This window comes from Drosophila subobscura, chromosome J, assembly GCF_008121235.1.
Source record: "Drosophila subobscura isolate 14011-0131.10 chromosome J, UCBerk_Dsub_1.0, whole genome shotgun sequence".
Taxonomy (NCBI): Eukaryota; Metazoa; Arthropoda; class Insecta; order Diptera; family Drosophilidae; genus Drosophila; species Drosophila subobscura.
In genome coordinates this window covers 12,423,917-12,438,777 of record NC_048532.1, presented here as the reverse complement: position 1 = coordinate 12,438,777, position 14,861 = coordinate 12,423,917, and the positions used below count along the sequence as shown (strand labels likewise).

Genomic DNA, 14,861 nt, shown 5'->3' with positions numbered 1-14,861 from the left:
CTTTAGTGCTGTCAAGATGCCAGTGTGGAGGTGTACAATAGGCATATATTTATTTAAGGTAATCGTTGACCTGTGTACATATGTGTATAAAGTAATATAATATAATGTGATAAATGTAATTGCTGTTCATCTTAAGGTATCAAAAGGTTATTGTCTGGTTGCCCTCGTTGCGTGGCCAATTTTGTGGTCTAGTTAAGGCGCTGCGCTTTGAGAAGCACCTGAGGCTTTTCGATCTCCGCCTTGCTCTGCACCAGCTTCAGTTCGCGCTCGCAGGCCTTGACTGGTCCGTCTCCACGAGGAAGGGCAGCCACAGTGCGCTTGATCACTGCCTGCAGACTGGCAATGGTCTTCTCGAAGACCTCGCCCACATCTTCACAGGTATGGCTATGGGCAAGGAAAAGCGAGGCGAAGAGATCGCCAGTGCCGGTGAACACAAGATCCTTGCCGCCCTGCTTGGGTATGTCGATAGCCAGCCTGGGGCCGTTCAGCTGGCTGAGGAATGCGCGCAGGACTCCCGGTTGGCCGAGATCACTGCTGGAGATGACCACCGTCTTGATCTGGCGCTTATGGAACCAATCCATTGCCTCCCACACGGCCGCCTCGCTGCGCACCTCCTTGCCCGTGAGCAACTCCACCTCGTATTGATTCGGAGTTATGATGTCGGCCAGCGGAATGATTTCGTCACGGTAAATGGGCAACAGCTCCTTCGGCACATACAGCTGACCGTTGTCGCCCATAACAGGATCACATACATAAACCAGCTTCGGGTTAGCCTTACGCAGCTTCTGCACAATGATTCCCACTTCGCGAAGAAACAGTGGATTGCCGATGTAGCCGGTCAACAAGTGAGAGTATTGGCCCAGCAGCTCGTTCTCCTCAAGACCTTCGATGATCGTGACTGCAAGTGAATGAGGTTAGTCATAATTGCAGCATCAGTGCGATGGATGCTCGCTTTACCCAGTTCTTTTTCATTGGAAACGGGCCCCTTGAAGGTCTTGTAGCCCGTGTGATTTGAGAATTGCACGGAGTTCAATGGATCCACATCGAAGCCCAGCAGCTAGACCAAAGGTTATTACTTTACGTGACAAGTGTTGGCGTTTTGGAGATAACGAACCTGAAGAGGATAGGTGGCCACCTTATTGCCCACATAGCCGTGCACTACATGACTCTGGATGGAGAGAACCCGTTTAGTTGCCGCTGCTGCTGCCATTTTCACTGTGGGGTAGGGATAGAGACTGCCGGTCAATGGAGACTCGAGTGCATAAACGCTGTTATCTGCGGCTGGCTGTGAAACGAATCTACCGATAAGAGAGCCAAAACAACAGATTAGAGGTCCCAATTACAAAAGTGACCACCCAACCCACCCATTAGTGCAGCGGTCATACTGAACCTCAGAAATATACCAAAATATACCTTCCCATGTTCAAAAAATACCGTAAGCATACCGATGTGAATCATATTCCACGATTTTGATGTTCTTTTTAATATTACTAGCAAGCGAAGACTCACAGCAATTTTCAAAAATTGTATCCAATTTATCAATTGTCCACAATATACACTGTTTTTGAGGACTCCTTTTATTGGAATCTTTTTAAAAACAACTATAAATAATAATCTTTACATGTGCCCGCCATATTTGAACTCAACAAAAATATTTACAAATGAACATACATGAAAAACTAATCAAAAGCATTGCCTGGAACACCCCAAAGCTTTTCATTTGGTTTTTTTTTCAAGCTTGTAAAGGTTGTCAAACTATTTCTGTTGTTGAAGTTTGTCCTGGATCTCTTACCTGGTGCAGCCGATCTTGTTTTTGCCTAAGGCGCATTCTGTGTTAGTAAACTGAGGAGAGATAATGGAGACATGGTAAGCTTCTGGCGGGTTATGAATATGCATATGCACATAAATGGGTAATCAACAAGTTCCTGACTCTTGCACCGCAGGCTTGCCAATGCCTTTAAAGGCCTTATCGTCGAGGAGGACTTTACCGACTGTTGTGTGATTGTCGAGTCCAATCGATTCAAGTGCCATAAGGTGATCCTGGGGCTCGCCTCGGAATTCTTCAAGCGGGGATTCCAGTCCGACTTTGCGGAAGCCGCCTCCGGAGAGCTTTGGCTGTCCGACACTACAGCCAAAACGTTCGAAAAGTTCCGACTCTTTGCGTACACTTACGATAAGGAGGAGGTCACCACTTACGACAATGAAACGATCATCAAGCTTTTGGACTTCTCCTCCATATATCTGGTGGCAGCATTATCAACCGTCTGCATGGATATTATCAAGAAAAGAATACCAAAAATGAACTATCCCGATGTTCTGAAAGTCTTTGAGTTTGCGCATCACATTACCAACGATGATTTAATTAAATTGACCTCGAAGTACATTAACTGCTTTCGCGAGCCTGTGCCCTCTGAGGTTTATCAGCTCGGATCCGATGTCTTTAGGGAATTCATCAAGTTGCTTTCCGATAAGGAAAGTATTCGTTTTGAGATTATTGAAAAATACGTTGCCATGTATGGCTTTGTCTCCCTTTGTTGTGTACGGCAGTTCAAATGGCAGTTCAAAGGCCTATACTCGCAGTCCAACGAAAACACGGATGCCTATGCCAACGAGAATCCGTTTAAAATCGAGACGAGCGATAATGCAACAGACAAAGGCGCACATGCTGCAGACTCAAAGCGGAACAAGTTGAATAATGAATATGTAAAAGATCTGTTGACTTATGTAAAATACGAAGCCATGAGTGTCCATGAATTTTACAAGGGCCCCGGCAAATCAAAGCTACTGACTCTCGAGTCAAAATATGAGCTATTGTATAAGATAGCAGCGAACCCTAATGTGCGAATTCAAAACGGAATCTTTTCCAATTTAAAATCGTGACGAGCGATAATGCAACAGACAAAGGCGCATATTATCGGATATTAATCGTTGAGTAAAAAACAAAAACCTGATACAGGCATTCACATTTGATTTTGTTTGTTTTTTAATACACAATATGTCCAAACACTTAAATGGGATTTTCTTCATTAATGAAAAATAAAGTGCAGTTCCTCCTTTATATATATATACATGTATATATGTATATACATATATCTGTATATATACTAGATGGTTTGTATTGTTATTGTATCCGTAAATTTGTAGATATTTTCTTATTAATTTTTTATCGTTTTTATGTTTTTGCTTTGTTTGTATTTTAATGTTTTTAAATCGATATATGTAAAGGTATGTAGTTAGGTAATAATATTCATTCGCCTGTTTGTTTGTTACTTGTGTGGTTGGTTGGTTGTCACGTGGTTGTCCCCCTACTTTATCGCTTCTTGCACAAATCGGTCACATAGCTATAACATCTTAAACATCATAATCATAATCAATTATTACAATAATCAATCGTATATACTTCTATATATATATATATATAAACACACACATACTTATGTGTTGTATATATATTATATTTATATAATTTTGTTTGTTTGCTGTTTTACTTTCGCTTTAAACTTAAATCTAAAATATTACTTAGAGAGTAGCGTCATCGAGCATATTGAATTCGTCAGATCTAGGGTGTTGTAAGATAAGGGTGAGGGTAAGGGTAAAGGTAAGGTGGTAGCTTGGGGATCTCAAATTTTGGAAAATGGTGCATGCCGTTGTACGGATGCACGACCAGGCATTGCGCTGGCCGTTCATCAAATATTCCATTAATCAATTTACACAACTTTTCGTTCGCGTTCGGGTTTTGGTATTTTGTTTGGATTCTTTTTTTTCTAGGTTTCTAGGTTGTTGGATTGGCAAATTCAATATACAAGATGGAGATACTTTTTGTTTTGCTTCTAAATCATCTCTACGCGTGCGCTCCGGATTTTTCGTTCCCTTCCGCTCTGCTTGCTGATCTTTACTGAGTTTCCGTGTCCGTCCGTCCGCCGGCTCTTGCTGCTCCTACTATTTGCCCTTGCTTGGCTTATGCTTTTGAATTCGCACGCATCAGAGCACCTCGGACACATATTTGGGCCTTTTGGCCACGGTGGCATCGGCAGTAGTGACGCACTCCTCCTCACTGGCCTCGATGTGGCCACTGTAGTCGGTTGGCAACTCCTCGTAGATAATTTCTTGATGCTGCTGCTGTTGTTGCTGCTGCTGCTGCACCGCCGCCTGCTGCTGATGGTGAAGCGTGGCAGTGGTCGGGTGTTGTCCGCCGGCCGTCACATGGTTTCGCTTTAGCGCAATCAAAGCTCCGACACCTCCTGCACTCACACCACCGTCTGTATGCGCCTGCTGCACGGCTACGCCGGAATTTTGATTGGTTACATAGTACGGACTGCCGCTGCTGCAAGAAGGAACAATTAACATATTTGTCGACAGTGCTTATTAATTTCCCGTGGCCACTTACCTGTACTGATTGGAATTATTGGACAGCGTTTGCTGCTGTTGATGCTGCTGCTGCTGCTGTTGTTGCTGCTGCTGCTGCTGCTGTTGCTGATGTGCATTCTGAGAATTATAGATGATTTCTGGAATAGAAATGCAAATAATGGCAAAAATCATTTAACACCATGTAAAATCAAAAGTGCTTAAAGCTAGTCAGATGGACAATCTCTTAATTAATAGTCAACACAGTTTTCACCCTCTTACCGGCATCAGCAGCGCGCTGTTCCATCGACATGCCTGGCGATCCAGGTGCTGATTGCAGCACAATATCCTGAAGAGGCGAGCTCTCGCGTGAGTTATCTGCAAGGTCCAAATAGAAGGGGTTAGCGCTATGATAGCAATTGACGCACTCCATATCCATGTGATTTACCCATGTGGCTTGGGGAAACGGGCGCCGAACGTGGCATGCCATAGGGCGGACGAAAACCCTGGCTGCTGCGCTGGCGACGCTTCTTGTAGCTGTGATCAATAAGCTTGGCCCCGCTGTCCGGGTCGATGCGCCAGAAGGAGCCCTTGCCTGGCTCGTCTTGGGAGCGAGCCACCTTGATGAAATACCTGCAAAGGAATGGGGAAAAGGATTTAGCTTTGCTTTGTCGAATTTGTGGTGTGATGGGGGGATTCACCTATTCAAACTGAGATTATGACGAATGGAATTCTGCCAGCCCTTGTTCGTTTCCTTGCGGTAGTACGGATAGTGCTTGACAATGAATGAATAAATGCCCGATAGCGTCAGCTGTTTGTCTGGTGCGGCGGATATTGCTTGGACAATCAGCTGAGCGTAGCTGTACGGCGGCTTCTCGTTGTGGTTATAGCTGGCTGTGGAGGGAGTCTGAAACAGATCCTGCTGTAAATCAAAACGGTCAAATATAAGGGAATATATTTTACACGTTAATTCCTCATGGATAGTTACCGTATTATTGTTGCTGTAGTTGTTGTAATTGTTGGGCTGATTCTGATGGAAACCCTGACGAGGACTAGCCGGGCAGCTGTTGGCGGCGCTAATTGTACCTACAAAGAAGAGACACGTGAACCATTAAAACACAAAGTCAATATCGAACTTTCCATATCAGCATTTCTTCTCCCTATTAATTAAACCTATTCGGAAGCCTTCGTTTTGGGTTCGCTTTGGCTGGAAGTTATGGCGCCATTGTCCGGCTTTCGTTCGGATTGGGAAGCAGCTGCCTCGGCGGCCCGCTTTTCGCGCCCCCGTCGCAAGCGTTGGGTAAAGACAATCGCATACATTACGGCTGTCAAAGACATGGCTACTCTCGAGGTTTATTGTGGAAATGTTCATACGAAATGATTTTGACAGTCTAACAAAACATGTTTTGTTTAAACAGTTGACTAGAAATCGGATGATTAAAATAGTTTTGCTAACAGCAAAAGCACACTGAAGTGGATATGTTACACCTACATGTGTACATATGTATCTTTGGTTATTCCAAAGTGCCGAAATACTTTAAAATTTAAAGTTTAAATGTTCGGAAACCAACTGGACAATTGGACAATCTGTTGTAAGATAAAGTAAAATTAAACTTGCCAGTTGGTGATAGATAGGGGCTCTTCTGCTCCTTCTTGGGTATGGATATCTTGAGCGGTGCGTAGATGCCTGGACTGTCAACTGCGCTGATCAGATTAGTCGGCACTGCCTGTGGCACCACAACGACATTTCCGCCCCTCTGCTGCTGCTGAAGGACTGAATGGTGAAGCGGGTGAGATAGGAGAGGTGCATGAGGGAGTGGGGGGAGCGAAGGCAGCTGCTGGTGTTGCTGCTGCTGCTGCTGCTGTTGTAGCAGGTGATGCGCTGGCTGATGCTGTTGCTGCTGATGTTGGGTGAGATGGTGCTGCTGCTGCTGTTGCAGATCGTCTCTTGGCGGCGGTGTGATGATGACATTGGCACCAGTGCTGCCTATGGCATTGAGGTTGTTTCCCGCATGGCTAGCTGCCACCGTGGCCAGGGCTGGGGAGGAGGCAGCGTCGGGAACAACGTTCGCCAGGGCGGCCACGTAGCTCTCAAACTCTATCCGAATCTCCGTGCTGGGGAAGCGAAAGAAGCATCTGGAAGAGGCGATAGCGTAACAGACTATCCTGATACCAGTTCTTTGATCGCTTAACTTACCGCTGCGGCAGCCTCAGAGGATCCACGTTGCGGCGCTGCAGAAAATCGTCGACGAAAATCCCGTTCTTGCTGAGACACTGCACAAAGAAGGCGCGAACCTCCAAGTCGTAGAGCACCTGGAAGTGCTTCCGCGAGACAAGGTTGTTCTCGGCCACATTGAAATGCACCAGCGACGTGGAGGAGTTACGCCCGATCACGGTGATAGTATCGGTGATGGGCAGCACTTCCTGATTGAAGCGCAGCTCTCCATACGGCGGTGTCGTTGCCGAGCCCGCTGCGGATGCGGATACGGAGGAGGTGGTGGCAGGTGGGTGGTTTGCTGAGTTGTTGTTGTTGTTGCTGCTGGCGGCCGTCAGTTCCGAGCTGTTGATGCTGCTGCTGTTGTTATTGTTGTTGTTCAGCACTGCTGCAGCCCCATGATGCAGCTGCAACATGTCCTTGGCGATGGCAACAGTGGCGGCGTCGGCCGCGCCGGCTGCTGCGGCAGCGGCTGCAATGCTGGTGGGAGTGTTCAGAACGGTGTGTACCGTTACAATGTGATTGTTGCTGCTGTTGTGATTATTGTTGTTATTGATGATGCTGCTATTGCCGGTGGTTGTTGTCGCTAGTGTTGTGGTTGTGGTAGTGGCGGCCATTTAATCCCACTTTTACTATACTTAGTTACTGTATTTGTCGGGGCCTAAAATGATTAAATAAAACGATTGATTTTCGCCAAAAGTAAATGGAAAGAAAAATACTCCTACACACACGCCTACGAAGAACTTTGTTATTGTTTGATTCCGTGATTTCGGGAACTATAAACTTAGTTAATTTTGTTATTCTCACAGTTTTTCACGCGGCATTCGCACATTTTTCGCTTGTCCCAAGGTTCTGAAATATTTTCCAAATATATACACACAGATACGAAGGCGCACACACACCCGCTGCCGCTCCCTGCTGACTGGCAGTTTGTCCCCCACTCTCTGTCGCTCTCTTCCACTTCGTCTTCCACTTCGTCTTCCACTTCGTTTCTGCTTCGGTTTTTGCTTTACTCTGTTTTGCTACCGCAGCCGCCGCACAAGCACTCATATAATCGTAGTCACATATACATATGCATGCAAGTATGAATCTATGTGTTGTGCTCGGCAACAAGAAGAAGAGAATGGAAAACAACAACAATAAAAATAATAATAACACTACTACTACGCCACACTACGTGAGTAAACACACACGTACACACAGTCGCAGCGCACCGAAAATGAGAGCGGGTTCACGCGTGCGCTCTCTGCTTTTCCCGGGCATTCATTGGCGTAATATGTGGAGTGTGGTGCCGGCGAGAGCAACAGCAGGCCCCACCACCCTTTATGGAGACAACGTAAACGGAGCTTGTAGCGTATTACTCTACGGGTTTTATGCCTGCTATTAAAAGAGTATCGGGGGTATATTAGATTCATAAGAATACATGTGTCATTACCGAGTCAGTATTCATGCACAAATAAGTAGTGTCGCGGAAGTTGTTGCGACTCACGTGCAGAAATTTTTTAGTCTCTTTCCATTCTGTTCCTTTGACAACAGGATCTTGCTCTCTTTGGGGACCTCTTTCTTGGGTAACAAGAAAGGGGTTATGTTACTGCATTTAAACTAATTTATATTGCACTAACTTGGCAGTAAAACAAAAACAGAATTGCAAAACTATCTTTACACGTATGTTTGTAGGACTGCTGAAAATAATTTTTTTGTAAACATCAAATCGAACAGGTGTTGCTCAAAGTAGGAGTTTTAACCAGTCGTGGATCTTTATTTTGAGCCACTGTTTTCGCTTAGCAGACGCAGCGTTCTTAATACCGTTCCCACTGTTCCCAGCAACGAACAACTTCGGCTCTTTACTTTTGTCGTTTCGTGAGCTTCACACACACACAAACGAAGCAGATTCTCGCACTGCCTTTACTCCACCCTACCACATGGCTCCCAAAATCTATCAATCGATCGAGCTTGCATGCATAAACATGCAAAATGAAACCAAAATAAAATTAACGAGAACAACAAAAGGCAAACAAACGCCAATACATACATACATATAAATAAACTCGCACACAGTTATATACTCTTTTCTGCATACATACGTCGTTAGGTCACACTCAACAGCAGCGAAAGAGGAACACAATAAATAAATAAAAACATCAAAACACACTCATACACACACACACACAGCGCACACACATAGATAGCGTATTGGAAATGCGTAAAAAATGCCGCTCGTTGATTTTTCAACTAGCAACCGACTCCACCTGCGCATACATATACACATATACTCGGATGTGCATGTTTGTTGAGACAAAAAGCACACTTTTCACAACGCTCTTGCTTTTCGCTCGGCGATTGCGTAAACTTGCCGCCCGCTTTTTTCCCACCTAACATCAAAATATGTACACATACTTGAGCCTACAAAACACACACACCACACTTATGCGCTAGCAAGTGTGCGTGTGCACAACACTTGAGCATGTTCCAAAATTTATATATTTTACTCCGTAGTTCTTATCCTCTCGTCTCGTCTCCCTCTCTGCTATTTGTTCTATTATTACTGCTGATTTCCTCTCTCTCTCTTTCGCCTGTTTATATTTTTGCACACAACACGTTTTTCACTGCGTGTTTGTGTGTGTATATTATTTTTCGTTCGCCTTGTTTATTTTCCTTTTTTTCGTACCTTTTTCCAGCCGTTCTGCTCTCGAATTCCGGAAACTTTTCTATGATATACGTAACACTATATTTGAAAAATATTTTAAAGCCAATTTGCGCACTTTTTCAGCGAGTTTAATGCGGTTTTTCCTATTCTTATTGCAGCGCGGTCGCAGCACGACGATGAAAAGGAGAAGAAGAAGAACGTTCGTTCGTTACGGTAGGGTCGCGGGGCGGGAGGAAGGAAGGAGGCAGTGTGACCGCAGACTTATCGATCAAATATACCGTGTGACCCTTTGAAATATACCGAAGCATACCTTTCCATTTTCAAAATATTCCGTAAGCATGCCGAGGAAAATCCAGTTTTCCGATTTTGATATTTTTTTTAATATTACCAGCAAACTAAGAACCACAGCTCTGATATAATATTTTTCTCCGATAGCTGAATTCATTTTCTGTGGGCTAGAGGCTTAGCTTGTTAGTTATTTCAAAACGAAAACTCAACATCGCGGAATTTGATTTCCGATGTCGATGTTGCATTGTTCTACGACTTGTTGAGTATCTTCTTCTCTTCCAGTATTTTTCTTATCGCGTGAAGATATTGGCATTTTACTATCACATCGAATATTAATTCGTAATCAGCATCAAAATCGAAAATGTCGCCCAAAAATTTTTGAGTGGCACGCAAATGAGTGACCACATGGAATGGCTTCATATGAACTATGTTGTAGCCTGTTGGGGTCGGTAACAGATGTGCAGATGCGCATTGATGAAAGAGAATGTGAGTATACAGCGGTACACTTTGATATAATTGATGGGTATTCTGATGTGTGTTTCTTACTCCACAGTTAAAAGAAGATGCTGCAGAAATGTGAAGAAAGTCTGCCGCCCCTGGATCCATGTCTAAGCCAACACCAATTTGTTTTGCTGCAGGGCTACGCCACCTCTCTCATGAGACGGAACTCAAGTAAGTCTCGAATCACTCTCCCGTCGCCAATCCGCTTTGATACCTAACAAATATCGTCTCTCCCAAATTCTATTCTCCGTGTTTCAATAGTAGTTTGACGCTCTGTCTCGGCTGCATTTGGAACCCGAGCATCAGTGTATAGACTGATATCAGCCGATATTAAGAGGCGCAATCCATTTGCCTGTGGGAATGAATATGCTAAAATAGGTGATGTCTGCTAACTGGAGGCAAAGCTGGATGACCCGCAAAAGAGGACCAGTCGGAATAATATAAGCGTCTCATGAACCATGGGGTCAGTGACAGATGAACGATTCTTGTTATTGGCCCATTTGGGCAAGAGATCACATATTTTGATCCTCTACTGGGCTTGACCCAGATAGAAAGATAACTCCAGCGGCCACACGGCACCCGCAAAGATCCTGCTGCTGCAGGCAAGGGTGCGATATGGATCCTATTTCAAGGCGAATGTGCGCAAGTCCCGGGCCCTAAAGCTATACTGTACCACCTGACGAGGAACTGCATCCCATCGATAATCTGAAACTATTACCAGCTCGCAGACGGAGCGAGACGATGCAGATATTCAACTTGTTTAGTGCTGGACAGGATGCCATTTGCCGACTGTGGCTTCCATTGAACTGGTCCAGATGCTAGGAAAAAAGCAAGGATTCGAATTTGCGATATTTGCCGCAATTTAGTGTCGATGACAAGAGGTGCAATGAGATGATTGACTCTGCCAACATTTCTCTTTTAACATATTCTCCTTTTGTATTTTTCAGAAAATAAAATCGCTTTCATCATGGCGCTGAAGGATGAGGATCTTGCAGCTCTCCAATACACAAATAGTCGATGTTGTATAGGTATCGTACCCCAACATTGAGCTCAACTATGTGGTGGTCCAGCTGGAGCGTGAATGCTCCGTGATTACAATCAAGGCTGGGGGGTCGCAGCACCCGGCAAACATGACCATACAGGAGCGAATCCTACTTCATCTAAGTGGCCCATTTCCAATCTTTGAGTGGAACCGAGTCGGATTGGGGCGCAGGTTAAGATTTTTAAATACATATGTATATGTAACGATACAAGTTTTCACAAATAAAAGTGTAGCATACTTTAACGCTGCTTATATTATTATAGAATATGTGTAGTATCTTTTGGGGGCACGTTTTGTGCTAAATAGTATAGCATACTATCAAGCAGAAATGTACCCTTTTACAAAAACGCGTAAAAACAGCGATATCCTGCTGTCCTTGAGGTCCTTGATGGATTCAAACGATGCAGGAGACTTTTCCGCCCACGAGGAGGTGGGGCATGTCCTGATCCGACAGGAAACAGCCGAGTAATAGCGTTGTATAGATTCTAGTAAAAACATCCTTAAAATGGCATTATCCTTAATATCCTTGCATCCGAAGTGATTGCAAGCGGTCCAGGACATTGTCCCGATCACGAGGAGGTATAGCTTGTCCTGATCCGACAGGACATAGCCAAGCTATGACGTTGTAGGGATTACATTTAAAACATCCTTAAAATGGCATTATCCTTAGGGTCCTTGCCTCCGAAAGGGTTGAAAACGATACAGGACATTCTCCTGATCACGAGGAGGTGTGGCATGTCCTGGTCGGCCCCCAAATTAAGGAGAAAACAACAAAACAAAAATGTCCTGTTGTTGTTGTCAATTTATGTTGTTGTTGTTGTACAACAAATGTTGTTTTTGCTATTGTTGTACAACATGAAAGTGTTTGTTGTACAACAACCACCTCTTTGCACAGTGGCGCCCCCACTATCATGACGGCCACTTTTGGAACTAAAATAGTGTAGTTCAAGAACTGGCCGCACTGTGTTGGGGCGCCACTGTGAACTTTTGAAATTGCCTCGCTCAAATGGCCGAAAACTGGTGTCAAAATTTTTTTGAATCTCAAGTCCAGACCAAATGGCCGAAAACTGGAAAATTTCCACCAGGCGAACAGAAGTCAGCAGAAGGTAGCTGGTTTTAATTTGTTCAATAGTGTCAAGAACTGGCTGCTATGAAACTCGGCGGTTTTTTTGAATCTCAAGTCATTAAAGGTATGCACCATAACTTTTGAATTGCCTCGCTCAAATGGCCGAAAACTGGAAAATTTCCAGACCAAGTACCAGGCGAACAGAAATCAGCAGAAGGCAACTGGCTTCCATGTTTTTTCACTGTGTCAAAAGCTGGCTGCTGTGTAATTGCAATTTGTATAGTGGCGCCCCCGAGATCACGACGGCGACTCATGGAACTAAAATAGTGTAGTTCGAGAATTGGCCTTAAAGTTATCGGGGGTGTCACTGTACAAACGATGCCTAACTACAGTTTTAATAGATACATATGTATATTCAATTCTCTATTAACTTATCGATAGTGACTGGTCGGCGCGTGTGGTTTCAATCACGTAATCTGGCAGCACCTCGATCAGCTGTGCACTTCTTTTGTAACAGGTCAATTCCGAATTTTTGTTTTCTGTGAAAATGCAAAGTCTGACGCGCTTGCTGAACTCCGCCCTTACGCTGCAGCCGCCTCAGCGGGCCGTCTCGGCAGCACTGGCGCTGCAACAGATGCGTACCAAAACCAAAGTCGTTGAGAAACCACGGCCCGGAGCCGGCCAGCAGTTCCGCCGGATTGTGCACTTCCCCGAGGAGTACACGGTGTCGCCGCTGAAGATTACACACTTGGCAGGCCGCGACCCGGTCAGCGGTCGGATGGTGGCCAAGGGAATCGGCGGTGGCATCAAACAACAGTATCGCTGGGTCAAGTGGGTGCGTGATGGACCGGGCGAGGGAGCGCCGCAGGAGGAGCTCGTCGTGGAGATACTGCGCGACGGTTGCCGGACAGCCAAGGTAGCTCTGGTAGCGGTGGGCGACGAGCTTAAATACATCCTGGCCACGGAGAACATGAAGGCGGGCGACGTGCTAAAAACTTCTCGCGTCATTCCCCGTATTCCCGGTAAGTGGTTTCGCTTGCGTGTCCATTAGATGTTCATATTTCCCCTTACGCAGTGCGACCCAATGAAGGCGATGCCTACCCGCTGGGTGCCCTGCCCGTGGGCACCCGCATCCACTGCCTCGAGAAGAATCCTGGCCAGCAGTGCCATCTTATCCACGCCGCCGGCACCTTCGGGACGATTTTGCGAAAGTTCGATGACAAGGTCGTGGTTCAGTTGCCCTCCAAGCGGGAGTTCGCCTTCGACCGCATCTGCATGGCCACCGTGGGTCGCCTCTCGAATCCCGAGCACAACAAGGAGCACGTGGGCAGTGCCCAACGTATGCGCGAGATGGGCAACCGCCCACGGTCGGGTCTGTGGAAGCGTAAAGAGGGCAAGCACGGCCGCAAGATACGCCGCCTGCCACCCATGACCACAATCGCCCCGCCGCCAACCGCCAAGCAGGAAGCCATCCAGTTGACGCTAAACCTTTGAAGCATTTTATGTCTATAGAGTCATGTCCCAGGTCCAGGCCGAGGGGAACATTATAAAACTAGAGCTAAGAGTTACAAGCTACTTCCGTGTTTTCTTCATGGAGAAGCCCGTGCCGTGGAAGCTGTCTGCATCCATTCCAGCCTCTGAGCCAGCGGCCTCATCGTTTCCACGGTCGCTGATTGGTTTTATGTTGCGATCGAAGCGGATATGCCCGAATTTGAATTCGTAGTCAGGAACGCCGCGAGGCAGAACCTTTTTGAGTACTGGCGTCTCCAGCTGGCTCTCCTTTTTTTTCTTGCCGTCCAGGCGCACCCCAGAGCCCTTGAATGTCTCCACCACCTCCTCAAGGGCGGCCCCAGGGGCACTGGCATCGTTGCCCCCAGTTCCCTGTGCGCCCTGCTGGCCCGATCCTGAGGGCTGGGGCTCGTGCTCCTTGTAGCCGACTGGTGCCTCGAACTCTACGTTCATGTCGCACTCGATGATGCTGACGGCGTTGCCGGGCCGAGTCTCCAGAACGCACAACTCATAGATCTTCTTGTTGTATTTAATGGCGATAACGTCGCCCTTGGTGAGGCACGCAAAGTTGCGCAGCGCATTCTCCAGCACGGCCTTGGGATTGGTGATGTCCAGAAAGTCGGTGCTGTGCGGCTGGAACTTGGAGAACGTAGCCACTGGCAGCGAAACGCTCTCGATGCTCAGTATGTTCCCCTCCTCCAGCAGCAGGTTGTGCATCATCCAGTAGGGCAGGTAGCACTTGCCCTCATCGGCGACGAACTCCAGGACGCCAGCGTGCGAGGAGCGCGTCTTCTTGTTGTTGGAAAGCTTGAAGAGCATCGGGTACTCGACATTCAGGCGAGTGAGCGTGTCCAGGGCCGAGGGCGGCATTATGACTGTAACGAAAGTGTATGGTATCAGAGTGGGAGAATTCTTTCAACACATGATCTGGCCTGTACTTACTCTTTCCGCCCTTCTCCACATCGGTGCGCTCATTGCCAGGAAGCATCGACACCGAGTAGCACTTGTATGTGGCATGGAAGCTTCGTCCCTCCGGGAACATCATATTAAAGCCGCTGAAGTGGAACATGGCGACCGCTATGTCTGTTCTGTGACTGTCACTATTGATTTTACCTGCTGCGAAATTTTATTTTTCTTTCAATTTGTCAATTCATTTGTTTTTGTTGTTGTTTTAAGAGCAGTGTGACCGTGCATTTAACCATCAAATATACGGCAGGACCTTCTAAAATATACCATATACCTTATAGTT

The 14,861-nt window shown here is 46.1% G+C and overlaps 5 protein-coding genes and 1 long non-coding RNA gene across 12 annotated transcripts; 3 read left to right on the top strand and 3 right to left on the bottom strand.

Annotated features, from left to right (window-relative positions):
• Window positions 1-81: 81 nt before the first annotated feature.
• On the bottom strand, window positions 82-1,312 carry LOC117895512 (pyridoxal kinase). Its single transcript, XM_034803210.1, has 3 exons — window positions 1,115-1,312; window positions 958-1,057; window positions 82-898 (listed from the first exon to the last, which is right to left on the bottom strand). The coding sequence occupies exons 1-3, from the start codon at window positions 1,208-1,210 to the stop codon at window positions 189-191; spliced, it is 906 nt and encodes a 301-aa protein (XP_034659101.1). The 5' UTR covers window positions 1,211-1,312; the 3' UTR covers window positions 82-188.
• Window positions 1,313-1,706: 394 nt separating this feature from the next.
• LOC117895509 (kelch-like protein 40) lies at window positions 1,707-3,012 on the top strand. Its single transcript, XM_034803208.1, has 2 exons — window positions 1,707-1,866; window positions 1,944-3,012. The coding sequence occupies exons 1-2, from the start codon at window positions 1,856-1,858 to the stop codon at window positions 2,878-2,880; spliced, it is 948 nt and encodes a 315-aa protein (XP_034659099.1). The 5' UTR covers window positions 1,707-1,855; the 3' UTR covers window positions 2,881-3,012.
• Window positions 3,013-3,716: 704 nt separating this feature from the next.
• Window positions 3,717-9,400, bottom strand: LOC117895486 (forkhead box protein K2). 6 transcript variants are annotated; one of them, XM_034803173.1, is made up of 9 exons: window positions 9,228-9,399; window positions 6,542-7,220; window positions 5,963-6,480; window positions 5,333-5,430; window positions 5,046-5,266; window positions 4,793-4,977; window positions 4,627-4,722; window positions 4,388-4,505; window positions 3,982-4,321 (listed from the first exon to the last, which is right to left on the bottom strand). In XM_034803173.1, exons 2-9 carry the CDS (start codon window positions 7,174-7,176, stop codon window positions 3,982-3,984), a joined length of 2,211 nt encoding a protein of 736 aa, XP_034659064.1. In that variant the 5' UTR covers window positions 7,177-7,220; window positions 9,228-9,399. The 6 variants fall into 6 exon arrangements, with proteins under 6 accessions (XP_034659062.1, XP_034659061.1, XP_034659064.1 ...); XM_034803174.1 differs by having other exon boundaries at window positions 3,982-4,324; window positions 5,046-5,263; XM_034803172.1 differs by having other exon boundaries at window positions 3,982-4,324; window positions 9,228-9,397.
• A 254-nt stretch (window positions 9,401-9,654) lies between these two features.
• Window positions 9,655-11,224, top strand: LOC117895540. 2 transcript variants are annotated; one of them, XR_004648935.1, is made up of 4 exons: window positions 9,674-9,980; window positions 10,048-10,166; window positions 10,257-10,876; window positions 10,943-11,224. It is a non-coding gene; the product is annotated as an uncharacterized LOC117895540 (long non-coding RNA). The 2 variants fall into 2 exon arrangements; XR_004648934.1 differs by lacking the exon at window positions 10,943-11,224 and having other exon boundaries at window positions 9,655-9,980; window positions 10,257-10,890.
• A 1,378-nt stretch (window positions 11,225-12,602) lies between these two features.
• On the top strand, window positions 12,603-13,678 carry LOC117895514 (39S ribosomal protein L2, mitochondrial). Its single transcript, XM_034803219.1, has 2 exons — window positions 12,603-13,125; window positions 13,179-13,678. The coding sequence occupies exons 1-2, from the start codon at window positions 12,651-12,653 to the stop codon at window positions 13,595-13,597; spliced, it is 894 nt and encodes a 297-aa protein (XP_034659110.1). The 5' UTR covers window positions 12,603-12,650; the 3' UTR covers window positions 13,598-13,678.
• Window positions 13,580-14,776, bottom strand: LOC117895511 (ubiquitin fusion degradation protein 1 homolog). The gene is made up of 2 exons (XM_034803209.1): window positions 14,555-14,776; window positions 13,580-14,487 (listed from the first exon to the last, which is right to left on the bottom strand). The coding sequence occupies exons 1-2, from the start codon at window positions 14,679-14,681 to the stop codon at window positions 13,676-13,678; spliced, it is 939 nt and encodes a 312-aa protein (XP_034659100.1). The 5' UTR covers window positions 14,682-14,776; the 3' UTR covers window positions 13,580-13,675.
• Between the last annotated feature and the right edge of the window lie 85 nt (window positions 14,777-14,861).

Coding starts and splice junctions, on each gene's coding strand:
- LOC117895512 (XM_034803210.1), bottom strand. CDS start 1,210: ATGGCAGCAGCAGCGGCAACTAAACGGGTTCTCTCCATCCAGAGTCAT. Junction 1,058..1,114: donor TGGCCACCTATCCTCTTCAG/GTTCGTTATCTC, acceptor CCTTTGGTCTAG/CTGCTGGGCTTCGATGTGGA. Junction 899..957: donor TTCCAATGAAAAAGAACTGG/GTAAAGCGAGCA, acceptor ATTCACTTGCAG/TCACGATCATCGAAGGTCTT.
- LOC117895486 (XM_034803170.1), bottom strand. CDS start 7,176: ATGGCCGCCACTACCACAACCACAACACTAGCGACAACAACCACCGGC. Junction 5,431..5,962: donor CCCCTATCTATCACCAACTG/GCAAGTTTAATT, acceptor TCTTCTTTGTAG/GTACAATTAGCGCCGCCAAC. Junction 4,506..4,626: donor ACAGCGCGCTGCTGATGCCG/GTAAGAGGGTGA, acceptor TTTCTATTCCAG/AAATCATCTATAATTCTCAG.
- LOC117895514 (XM_034803219.1), top strand. CDS start 12,651: ATGCAAAGTCTGACGCGCTTGCTGAACTCCGCCCTTACGCTGCAGCCG. Junction 13,126..13,178: donor CGTCATTCCCCGTATTCCCG/GTAAGTGGTTTC, acceptor CCCCTTACGCAG/TGCGACCCAATGAAGGCGAT.
- LOC117895511 (XM_034803209.1), bottom strand. CDS start 14,681: ATGTTCCACTTCAGCGGCTTTAATATGATGTTCCCGGAGGGACGAAGC. Junction 14,488..14,554: donor TGTGGAGAAGGGCGGAAAGA/GTAAGTACAGGC, acceptor CTTTCGTTACAG/TCATAATGCCGCCCTCGGCC.